The sequence below is a fragment of the Mustela nigripes genome, chromosome 17 (genome assembly GCF_022355385.1).
Source record: "Mustela nigripes isolate SB6536 chromosome 17, MUSNIG.SB6536, whole genome shotgun sequence".
Taxonomy (NCBI): Eukaryota; Metazoa; Chordata; class Mammalia; order Carnivora; family Mustelidae; genus Mustela; species Mustela nigripes.
In genome coordinates this window covers 20,018,347-20,031,097 of record NC_081573.1, presented here as the reverse complement: position 1 = coordinate 20,031,097, position 12,751 = coordinate 20,018,347, and the positions used below count along the sequence as shown (strand labels likewise).

The window sequence follows — 12,751 nt, the reverse complement described above, 5'->3', positions numbered from 1 at the left end:
GACCACCCCCCCCTCCCCTTCCTCAGGCACGTTTTCCACCACCACCCCCGACCCCAGACCTGACCTACTCTCTGACCCATAGCGACAGGGACAGTGAGACACTCAACTCAAACTTTAAGAAGGCACCAAAAAACTCAACAATCAAGGTAAGTGCAACATTTTCAAAAATCACAATTGACATGAAAAAAAAAAAATGATATGAGCAAAAATCCCAAAATTCTCAGTAGAAACAGGGTCTGAGCTGGTACAGCACGAGCCCGCGTCAGCTGCCAAATGCCCACTTCACACCTTCATGTCACTGAGCCCTGTGTCCTCGCGGGGACATTCCATACTCGCTGGACTGATGGCTGGATTAGTCTCTGTGCCCACAAAGGCAAAAGCAGTGTGCTTCACCAGCCCTCGCGCACCTGGCTCGGAGAAAGGGTGCCCAGGAACCCCAGAATGAGCACCACAAGAGGGACAAAGCCCCCAAAGCCGTGCTGTGACCTGTTCCTTTCTGCTCCGAGGGCATGACAGCCTCCAGGCTCCCGCTCCACCCAGGGCCCCCTCACCCCCACCCCCTGCAGCCCTTTGCTGTCATTTGCAGGATAATATCTGACCGAATAGATGAAGTGAAGCCTCAGGAGAACAATCGGGCACATCCAGAGAAAATGTGTGACCCATGTCCTGTGGGTCCTGAGACTTCTCTCCACCTTTCCAGAGGTCTACCACCTAACAGCTGTGGGAGGACAGTGTGTCCCGCTGCTCCAGGCGCCTGGTCGCCTGGGCTCCTGCTGCTGGGGAGCCAGGTGGGATCCATTCCAAGGCCGTCACTCTGTCCATTTCTTCACGGAGAACGTTTCTATTTTGAAAGTGTCGTTTGAGGCTGGTCTGGAATCACAGTGTATAGGTTTGCCTAAAACATGCTAAAATTCAGACAACTGCTAAATAAAAATTCCCAAATAACCATGCTCTATTTTTGTATTTTTATAAGTTCTTTGAAAGGGAAAAGGGTGGGGGATGGGGGGTGGAGATTAAGAAATGCAGTTTTTCCATGTTCTTACCTGATGTCCCAGTTGCAAGAGAAATAGGAAGCTGGGGATGGCGTGAGCAATGGGGATACCCACACAGCGCTGGGCAGCCCACGAGGGCCATGGACACACCTCCGTCCACTGACACCGCTGCTCTGTGGGAGGCCGTTGTAAGCACCTGCCTTTGCCTTTGGTCTGGAGAAGTGCTGTGCTTTTCTTCCTGGGAGGATGGAAAAGGGGAGAAGTATCCCAGTTTTCAGCATGCACACCCCTGGCTCCTGGAAGGATGCCCAGCTAGAGAGGTGCCCAAGCGTGGCCCCTGATGCTGGCAGCCCAGCCCTGCTGGCTTCTAGGGGCCCAGGCCAAGCCGGAAACTAGCCAGTTCATTGTTCGGGGGAGGGGATGGATGCAGGTGGGGGAAGCAACACGCTGTTGTGATTCTTTGTTAAAGACTCACAAGCCCTGCCAAAGGGTCAGTCTCCCTTTCAGAAAGGACATTAGGTGCCATTTTCCTCCTGGAAGCCCCATAAATCCCCACGTCTCCTCAATATACAATTCAAAAAAGGCCTCAAAATTGCCATCGCTGTCATGCTAAGCACTGGAAAGTTCTGCTTGACCTTTTATTAACATTTTTCTAAACCAATATGTTTTTTTTTTTTGCTACAAGCACCCTGAGGAATTATGAAAAATACTTTTTTCTGTAGTTTATCCCATATGCACTTAATAGGCTCACAAATATAATACCATTATAAAAAAGAAAAACTGCCAACTCTGCTAAAAAAATTGTCATAACACTAAATTATTATATAAATATAAAAGGAGTGTGTCTGTAAAATATTCACTCAATGAACATCCCAAGGTGATGGTTTTGCTATGTTGTTTTTATTCCTGAGAGATCCATAATGCATTTGGATATGCCACATGTCACCACATGAATCAGGCTCTTAATGCATGTGCTTTTTAGAAGCAGGGATGTCTTCCCAATAGAATGCGCTATAAAAAAATGTCGAGATCTGGCTGCTTTGTCTGATAGGCATAATTTAATGTCTTGCTTATAATACTGCATCTTAAGGAAAAATACACACTGTCCTATGTAGTTATTTACAATATATTGCTAAGTCTATGCAAATATGTTTCCCCGAGCCTGGGATTATATAACAAAGGTCAACAATGTTTGAAATATTTTGAAGCATATTCCCAATATGCTTAGTGTATGGTGCTAATGTCCAATATATGCACATATATCTTAATATATTTCCAGATATTTCTGTGCATTGTTCTCTCCATAGCTTCCCACAGAATACTATTAGAGGAATGTTTTCTTTTGAGGAAAGACAAACATTGCCTATCCATCTTGGAAAAATTTATTAAGGTGGCTAATTATACGGTCCTTAATACTGCATTAGTACTGAGGTTGCTCAGTGCCACACTGCAGAAGAGGGAAAGATAGAAGCCAGTTCGGTAATACTGAAACCAGAGATTCAACACACACAGAAAACCAGCACACACCTATGTGATCTTATTTTTCTGTCACAGGTTTCCAAAGCGCAGCAGTTCAACTTAGGCATTCCAGGTGTGCGTACATGAAAAGACACATATGCGCACACACACACACGGGTTTGTGATTGGACATATGTAAAAATGAAGATTATGAGCCATGCATGTTACTTCTCACTCCCAAATATTGCAAATTCTGTGCTTATTTTTCTGAGGGGACTTTTGTGATCACATTTCATTCAGGTCGCTTTCTTTTTTTTTTTTTAATTTAAAGATTTTATTTATTTACTTGACAGACAGAGATCCCAAGTAGGCAGACAGGCAGGCAGAGAGGGGGGGGAAGCAGGCTCCCTACTAAGCAGAGAGCCCAATGCGGGACTTGATCGCAGGACCCTGAGATCATGACCTGAGCCAAAGGAAGAGGCTTTAACCCACCGAGCCACCCAGGTGCCCCTCAGGTTGCTTTCTTAAGGAAAGAATGTTTGGCTAGTTAGACAGGATGAGGGGAAGGGTCATAAAAACCAGACCTCCAGCATCCAAGCCTTGCCCAGAAGCAAATGTTAAAGAGAGACTGTAACAGAGGATGTGAAATCAGGGTCCTCAATTTCATCTTTTATTCCAAATCACTCTATTCCCTTATGTTCTCCAGTCATTGGGTTCAACCAAATTAAAGAAGACTACACAGTCCACCCAGATGTCAAAGCAAGCAGCTTATGCATTAAGAAGAGGTCCCTTCTAAAAAAAGATGCCCATCCCCAGTATGTGAACCAAACCAGACCCGTCAGTCAGCTCTTCATTTCTGCACCATTGTGATACTTTGTAGGACCAAATCACTCCAGAGGTTACTCTGTCAGCTTCAGGTCCTCCTGGTCTTTAGGCTCCTCAACCCCAAAACAATACCCTTCCAACCAATCCACTTTTAAGACACTACAAATATCATCCACTTTCAAGGACCCTGAAGTATGCCTAAATGTCCAGATCAGCACCTTTTTTTTTTTTTAAGAGCAGGAGGTGGGGGGAGGGGTAGAAGGAGAGGGAGACAGAGAATCTCAGGCAGGCTCCATGCCCAACACAGAGCCCCAAGCAGGGCTCGATCTCACAACCCTGAGATCATGACCTGAGCTGAAATCAAGAGTCAGCTAATTAACCGACTGAGCTATACAGGCATCTCTAGATCAGCACCTTTTATGAGAATCCTTTTCTGTATTATCTATCCAGCCAACCACATGGCCCACCTGATACGGCTTCTGGACAAAAAGGGCCAACACTGCGAAATCAGCAAAAGCTAATTTTTTTTTTTTCAACTAACGCCCATTAACAGAAGAAACAACTTATCCAGAAGCACCCTGAACACAGACTTCTCACAGAAGAACCATTGCAGAAACAGAATGTAGATCTCCTTGCGCAAAGGCACACTCCCTTATTTTCTCCAGAAGGGAACCTCATTAACAGCCTTATTCCAAATGACTTTCTTGCTTGACTGTCCATAGGGTCCCATGATAAGTAAGGATCCCATATGTATGAGGGGAGTCAGGAAGACAGGACATGCATATATGTGTGCCCTGAGGACTGTCCCTGTATCCTGCTAAAACCACACACTGGCTCTCGTGGAGCATTCCAGAGGTTTTAAGGAAGGGTTTTCATGCAGGAAGGCCAAGAGAGCCATGCGCATCTTTGTTCTCCCGCTGGAAATTCAACTGTATATAAGGAAGAGCGAATGTTAAATCATTTAAAGAGAGCTATTTTTCATAGTTTCCAGTACATAAATGTGCTCCAGTACATGTTATTGTAAAATAGTGTTTCTACTTACGTTCTTATACATCTGTTGTGTTTACTCATCCTCTAGTTCTGACTTTCAGAAATAGCAATAAATCTATTTTTTAATCCCCTCTCCTGATGACTGATTATTCATCGCTAAAAGGGATGGAGGGAGGTCCACGTGAGGAGTGACCCACTCTCTAGAATATCTTACTCTCGCAAGATAAACAGGGTCCGGGGAGACTCCTCTTCCGTCCCGGAGAGTTTATGCAAACTAAGTAAGAATTGGTGGCAGCTCAAATAAATATAAATTACCCTCCAGTGGACACTCCAACCACTTGTTACAGTCAATTTCAACAAGGAGGAGCCAATGATGACATCTACACAAACAATACAATTCATTTTTATACCACATCCCTAATATGAAGATCACAAATGGCTTTGTGGAGTCAGTCATCACTGAACTAAACCCAATAGGATGGGAAGTCAACCAGGTAGAAGGAGGAGGAAGAAGAGCCTCCACTTTTGTAAAGAGGGGAAAAGTTGCCCAGGCAGGTGCCTAGGAGGATGTATCAGCCAGGATAGGATAGTTTTGTGCTGCTGTAACAAATAACCCCAGAATCTCAGTGGTTTAACACAGCAATGTTACTTTCCCGCTCTCACAAAACCCACTGAGAGTCTGGGAGGCCCCCAGGACAGCTGTGCTACATTCCATGTGACTTAGCGGTCCAGCCTACATCTCACCATAGGTTTCTATAAGCAGAGGAAGCCAGAGAGGCCATGATGAGCCACACACAGGCTCTTCTGTGCTTTTACCTGGAAGCAGCCCTTTGCCCCAGCAGAAGACACACCCTCTGTGTTTGCAAGGAGGCTGGGAATTTTGGGAGAATGGAGAGGAATGCTTGGTGGACATCACTGTCTCTACCACTGCTCACAAATGATTTCACAGAAAATCGATCATTGTAGAAGGAAGACAGCTCCTAAGCAGAACATATAGTGAAGGTCATTCCAAGCACTTTTTCCAAAAAAACTGTTTCCTCCCTTTGTCTCCAACTAAACTACGCTTTGCTTAACTGGATTCCTTGGCCTAAGAGATTACAGCAAAGTCATTTCCTCATCTATGATATGGGGGTAACAATGCCAGTCTAACGGGCTACCATAAAGATTTATGACTTCATTAATTTTTTTAAAGATTTTATTTATTTATTTGAGAAAGAGAGAGAGTACAAGCAGAGGGAGGGGCAGAGGGACAAGCAGACTCCCTGCTGAGCACAGAGTCCACCACAGGGCTCAGTCCCAGGACCCAAGATCAAGACCTGAACTGAAATCAGATGCTTAACCGACGGAGCCACCCAGTGCCCCTAAGACTTCATGAATTTTAAACTGTGCACTGTGAGTGCACACATTCAGGTTAGTAGAAATGACATCCACAACCAGTGTTTTAGCATGTTGGGACATGACCTGGATCAATGACCAGAACCATGGCACCCACAGTAGTCACCAAATGGTTCTATCTAATGTTTACCTAGTTGCTTTGGAAACTACATTGCTTTTAATGCCCCCTGTATTCCTGTATTTGCTTTAACCTCTCCTCCCCCATCTCCTGTATGTAAGTTCTTACCAAGTTTCAGAAACTCTGGGTTCTATATACTTGATCCTACAGCAGAACAGCTAGATTATTGGCCAGAATTTTGCTTTTTAGATGAATTCCAACAGTTCCCCGGGATACCTTGCAGCTCGGATCCCCTGCTGGGTTCTTCAATTTGCACTTAGCAACTGGCTCATTTTGTTAGTTTTTTCACATGGGGAAGGTACTTCTAATGGATATGTGAGAAGGATACAGGGTCTGGGTCTTTTTCCAAAGGTCTAATGCTCATTTTTCTCACTGGGTTTTTTGGGGTTGGTTTTTGTTTTGTTTTGTTTTGTTTTGTTTGTTTGTTTGTTTGTTTTTTGCTTAGCCATGTATGACAAACTATCCTTCCCCAAAGCTTCTTGATACCTTATCATCTCTAGGTCACATCAGAAATGACTGATTGCAAACAAAACTACCCTGAGACTCAACAAAAGGGAAAAAATGAGGTGGAACCTCTCTCACTGATTCAGTGGAGATGGCATGACATGAAAGAGTGGAAGTATCCTGACTTTGACCTTGGGGTCCAGTCTTAACTCTACCATTTGCTAACTTGGTCTTGAGCCAATGGTGCCCTTTCTTTGGCCCCTCTGGGAAGAGCAGAAGAACGGTATAGGGGAGGGTTCCACAAAAAACATGCCAAAGACTGTGGCTTGGTGAGTATGGAGCTCTCAGTGAAATCCAGTTCTCCTACTCAAATCTCTGGTGACACACTCACCCTTGGGCATGCAAAGTGCGGTAAGACTGTGCCTCTGTCTGAGTGTCACAGGCACACTGGTTCAGGGTATACTTGTAAATCATCTCTTCTTTACACCTCTCTGTTGGTAAAAGGGAGATGCTTCCAGAAAGGTGCCCTTGTGGCTTGACCTCTGACCCAAGAAGCACCCCAATAGGTCAGTCCCTTCCAACCATGGGTTTCTCTACCCAACACTCACAGTGGGAATCTGTCCATTGCTGTTGTTGCCTCTTATATCACTAAAATCAGAATTTGTATTGAATCATGGGTCCGTTCTCAGAACATACCACTCTATGCCCAGTTCGACTTGCTTACTTAACCAGTCCACTGGCTATTTCAACCAAATTACAAAAAAACACAAAGATAAAATAATGAGAAATAAGAATTTGTCACTGCAAACCTGGCAGGCAGGGCCTCTGTTTTGCAAGCAGTTTAAATATTATACTTTTGTGCTTTCCTAAACTAATTTAGCCTACTAATTTTCTATAATTACCTGCATGCTCTTAGCTTCCGCTGGTCAGATGAGTTCTGAGACACTTATATAACCAGCATTAAAAAGATGCATTTAGCAGCTCGGATTGTTAAAGTAACAAAGCCTATAGAATCCGGAGGTTATTGTATTCTCCCAAAAGTACTTAAATAATAGCCTAAAATCTGAAGAATTACTTTAATACTTCAATAAAAATAACCCAATTCAAAACATTTTCAAGGAAACAGAGTTCTTTGCTCTAGGCTACCGAGTAATGGCTGAGAGAAAGTATATAGCCTGTCACTTCTGATTAGAGAACTGTGCCTCTGTGCTTTGAATGAGGGGCATGTCTGGTAATAGGAAGTGCAGATATTAAAGTTAATAAAATAATGTGGAATACGATATATATGAAACTTGACCAAGTATAGCACAGAATGTAACATACATTACCCTGTTCAGTCAACTCCTGTGGCCCGGCATCTAATGACAAGCTTAATTTCTGTTTCCAATGAGGGTACAGCTAAAAATACAATTTCCAGATTAGACAAATATTTTATCCGACTCCCTAACAAATGTAACTGGGAATGGCTGACATGTCTACACAGATGCCCAGCGACCATGAGAGGGAATTACTAGGATTGCAAACTGCTCAGCCTGAAAAGTCCATGAAACCTCATCATCTTTGAGGTCATTATAAATAATTAGTTGCAAACACGGCGATGTGGCAGCTTCACCACTGGAAAAGGACAGGGGCGCCTCCATTTCTCTCCCGCCCTGGGAGGCTCTTGGCTCCCTCTCGACACAATCAGGTCTCCCCAAACAACTGGGCACCAAGCCCCCTGCACACCCATGATTACATCTTTAATCTCAAACCCCAACACCAACTGTAATGGTTTTGTTTTTCGATACATTAACCTTCAACTTGTATTTTCACTATTAAATAACCAGCTTGAGAGCCTCCTGGAATTTTTTTTCTTCCCAGTCACCTACACGAAACCATGTGGTACCCATGATGGGACCCTCTTAAGGGATTTAAAAGCAATTCAATGAGCTAATCTCAGTAAACCCAGAATTAAAGTTCTTGTTTCCATATTTCACTTTCAAAATATTTAGAACTTTGACAGATATGACATTATGTTTTCATTAAAACAGCTGATTTCAAAATGCTGCACTGTGCAGAAACGCCATAAACAGTTTATGATGAACTGCCACACTCTTAATTAAAACAATAAATCCAGCACGCAATATTTGTACAGCCTCTGGTCTGACCTTTGCCTCTTGCTATCCAGCACCAAGCCGCGGCTGCGTTCCCAACGCCAGACGTGGAAGGTTTTAAAACATGATCTGAAAGGCACTAAAGATAAAATAAGAGAAAACGTACCATTAGTCTTCGCAGTTATGATTAATTCAGTTCATATTTTACAATCTGGTTATGGAGTAAAACTGCAGACTTTACATCAAGTATTTGCCATTCACTCTACCTAATGTATAAAAATGCCTGATATTTTAGAAAATGGCACCGAGCTAATTCACCGCAACCCCGCTGAAGGACAGGCATTGAAATCATAAACACGGAGAGTGATGAGCTCTCGTCTGAAGTGACGAACAGAACTCACTCGGGTGGACGGTCAGCCTCGGACGATAAATATGCCGCTTGCAGCCCTGTCTCCCATGCCACTCTCATCTCCGTGCTGCTAGATTTCAGATTAAAATATTCCCTTAAATCTCTCCCATCTGCTGCTGGAGCAAGCAGCGAGGGTGTTAATTACCAAACAGGAATAACAGTAAATTTGTGGTACTGGCCCGGAGTCACCAAGTCAACCCCAGACCCTAGCAGCATCAAGGCTGGAAACTGTCCAGAGCTGGGTCGCAGAGCACCCCATATTGAAAGGGAAGCAGGGTGGCTGGGGGACCCCATTCTGCAGCTCTGATTCAAAGTACATACATCGGGCCAGCCAGCTGGCTCCATAAGATAATAGCCCCAGCCACAGCAGGAGCAGAGACTCTCCACAGGAAGGGGAGGGCATGTCCAAGCTCCCCTGTGGTTATAGGGACTAACCACACGGTGCCTGCTGCAGACTGGTCCCCGAAACCTCCCATCATACCTGACCCAAGCACAGGTGTCCAGTTCTTTTCTCTGGGCCTTCCTACCCCAACTCCCCCACACCCTGTACCTATTTATATATGACAAACACATGCGTGTGGCACATGGACACGTTCAGAGCTGGGTCTAGCAAAGCCTGGGAGGCTGAGCGACAACCAAGTGGAAGGCAATGAGCTGGACTCATTGTTGGTCCCAGGGTCTGGGTGTGGGGGCAGCTGGGGGGGGGGCAGTTGGAGGTGCAACCCTGTTAGGGGTACCCTGCTTGGTACCCATGTAGGTTCTTGTTGGAGCTGCAGGTAAGCCCACCAGAGTTCTAGAAAGATGGAGAAGGAAGCCATGCTGGCCAGAGGAGGCCATGCAGGCTCTTAATCCAGGACCTACATCTATTCTGTCCACATCAAAAGGAGTAGAATACCCATTGAGCCACATCTTATTGTGAGGGCCAGACCCCACCCTACCTAGGGGCTCTGGCTTTCACCCACCTCTGTAGCCTCATCTTGCCTGCCTTCTCCCCTCTCCAGACACCCGACTTCCCACTAAGGGTCCCTTCCAGCCCAAGCAGCCTGTGGACTCACAGCTCTGGCCTGTGTTCCAGCACTGGAGGGAACCAAAGCTGCTTACCCAACTCATGGAGACTCCGAAGGTTACCTCTAGGGAGATATGCCTACCCACTCCCAGAGCCTTCTTCAGTCCTTCATTGGTTGGGGAATTCTGTCCCAGTTGTCCCAGCAGGGGAAGGGCTCTACAGAAAAGCTGGGCCCTTGGGGCATTGGGGGTGGGGGGTGGGGTGAGTCTCTGAGTACAAAGCAGGATTTCTGTGCCCCGCCCCCAAGCCCTGCCTCAGGACCAGTCCTGCCCTCCTAGAAGCCATCACTCAGTGCCTTTGCCCTTTGAGTCAAACATCCTAGTTGAAGTGGGTTCCAACCACCCCCTCCCTTTTTACCAAGCAGGGTACCCCTAACAGGGTTGCACCTTCAACACCCTCCCAGCTGCCCCCACACCCAGACCCTGGGACCAGGAAAATCAGCCCCAGACCCTGGGCACCTGCTGTCCCCTCCACTAGTACCATGCACCACACCTTCCAGGTGGGCAGGCCACCCTGGCTGACAAAGGCACACTATGTCTTTAGGATGTCCTTATGGTCACATTTGGCCCCCACCACGGTTCTTGTGAATACACCATTTTTCAGAAGACGGAAGTCTGGAGGAATGAAGTCTCTACCTTAAAATCACGCAAGCCAGTGAATAGCACCATGGAATTAAAATCCACTTCCTCTGCCTTAGGGCTAGCGCTCCTTCAGGAAGCACTCTGTCCTCCTTTGGACAGACTCTAAGACTTTCAAATGGGGGCCCATGGATATATCCTCAGGGGGTCCACAACTGCTTGGGGTAATTTTTAATTTATTTTATTTTATTTATTTATTTATTTATTTTACTATTTTACATTGGTGAAAATCCATCTAAAAGACACAATGAGTGTAAACGTGTTCTGGATCAGGTAGGTGGCCAACCACCGTGTGATTTCCATGACAGGTTTCACGTTTTGCATCCTGTGGGTATCAAAGCACACTTCTGCCGTCATCAAAGATTGAAGGAGGCTGAGGGAGCACTGCAGCTGAGGGAAGGTCAACTGAAATTCTAGAATTCTGTTCATGGGTGTGCAAGCCCTGAGAGACTCCGACCTCGGTTTGGGGGAAGGGGGCGTGTGCTGTGACAGATTGACCTGGGACCCATCAGGAGAATGCAGGGCATAGCATAGAACATGTCCACGCTGCTCTCCACTGAGTCACCTCTCAATCCCCCAGCTGGAGGGCTGCTATCGTCACTCTCTGGTTTCTGTGATCTGCTACAGCTCTCTTGGTTTCTTTCCATCCTACGCCCTCCCTCTGGGTCCACACCCCATGCTGGGGTGTGGGACAGGGTCAGATCTTCCAGATGCTGTATTAGTTTGAGATTTTAGATAGCTCAGACTATTCAGACCATCACAGTGAACCTTTCTTCTTAATCTTGGCAGATCTTAAAGCATAACTTTCATGTGTTGTTAGGCGAATCACGTATCTGCTCTTTGTTGGTTCTTCAAAAAGGAATGAGGGAGGGAAGGGAAGAAAGGGGTCCAGAAAAGAAGGAATCCCTGTCCTGGCACCGGTGATGGTTCAAACAGATGAAATATGGTGGAAAAGTTCAGCCAACCCTGCTCCCAGCCCACCCCACTGCCAAGCGCCCCCATCTGCAAAGAACCTGGGTTATATGGGTCAGTTCTAGACCAATGTTGCAAGTTGTGATTTAGCGTCAGCAAAACAACATCATCCTTTCCATTAAGTGAATGTCACTATTTTGAATTTCATTGGTTTTATCATTTTGTTTGTATTTAACTTGTATATGAGTTGTCTATAAGTTATAAGCATATGGAGTTTAACCTACTACTCTAAGATGTGGAATCAAGAATATTATGATCTTTATCCATTGAGTGGGGAAAGCACTTCACACGGTGCCTGGCCCAAGGCAGGCACTAAATGTCAATAAATGTCAATAAATGTCACTAAATAAATGTCACTAAATCTTGTAATGTTATAATAATAAATATTGCCGCAAAAAAAATAATTTAAGTTACTACTGAGGGTCTGCAATGTTGTTGTATGGTTTTCTTTTTCTTTTCTTTTTTTTTTAAGATTTTATTTATTTATTTGACAGACAGAGATCACAAGTAGGCAGAGAGGCAGGCAGAGAGAGAGAGGAGGAAGCAGGCTCCTGCTGAGCAGAGAGCCCGATGCGGGACTCGATCCCAGGACCCTGAGATCATGACCTGAGCCGAAGGCAGCGGCTTAACCCACTGAGCCACCCAGGCACCCCTGTTGTATGGTTTTCTTAAGAAGCTACACTAATCAAACTTAAGGAATATTGAGCTGAATTGCATGTCCCCAAAATTCTCATGTTTAAGTCCCAGCATCTGGCACCTCGCAGTGTGACCATATTTGGAAATAGGGTCCTTATTTATTTTTTGACAGATCACAAGTAGGCAGAGAGGCAGGCAGAGAGAGAGGAAGGGAAGCAGGCTCCATGCTGAGCAGAGAGCCCCATGCGGGGCTCAATCCCAGGACCCTGGGACCACGACCCGAACTGAAGGCAGAGGCTTTAACCCACTGAGCCACCTAGGCACCCCATTATAATGAGTTCTTAATGGTGGGCCCTAATCCAATGTGACGGCTGTCCTTATAAGAAGAAATCAGGACACAGACATGCATAGAGAGAAGACCACGTGAGGACAGCCACTGACCTACACGCTAAAGAGAGAGGTCGCTGAAGAAGTTACCCCCTGCCAACACCTTCACCCCGGACTTCCAGCCCCAAGGACTGTGAACAATAGATTCACAAACCCCCAGTCTGTGGGATTTTGTTACAGCAGCCTGAGCAAACCGTTATACCTCTGAACCCCCCAAATTAGGAACCAACTTGCAATTTCTTGCATTCTGCCTCACCATCCCTTCCATGAGGTGAATCCTGGCCAGCTGGTTGGTCATTGGGAGGAAGGGGAAAGAGAAGCGAGGGAT

General features: G+C 45.6%; 1 protein-coding gene across 1 annotated transcript in view; it reads right to left on the bottom strand.

Annotated features, from left to right (window-relative positions):
• Positions 1-12,751, bottom strand: part of LOC132004952 (uncharacterized) — a 123,120-nt gene that overhangs the window by 48,262 nt on the left and 62,107 nt on the right. The window contains exons 3-4 of the mRNA XM_059381618.1: positions 8,370-8,454; positions 1,044-1,230 (exon numbers count right to left, since the gene is read on the bottom strand). Coding sequence (XP_059237601.1) covers positions 1,044-1,230; positions 8,370-8,454 — 272 coding nt within the window. The remainder of the gene's footprint in view (positions 1-1,043; positions 1,231-8,369; positions 8,455-12,751) is intronic.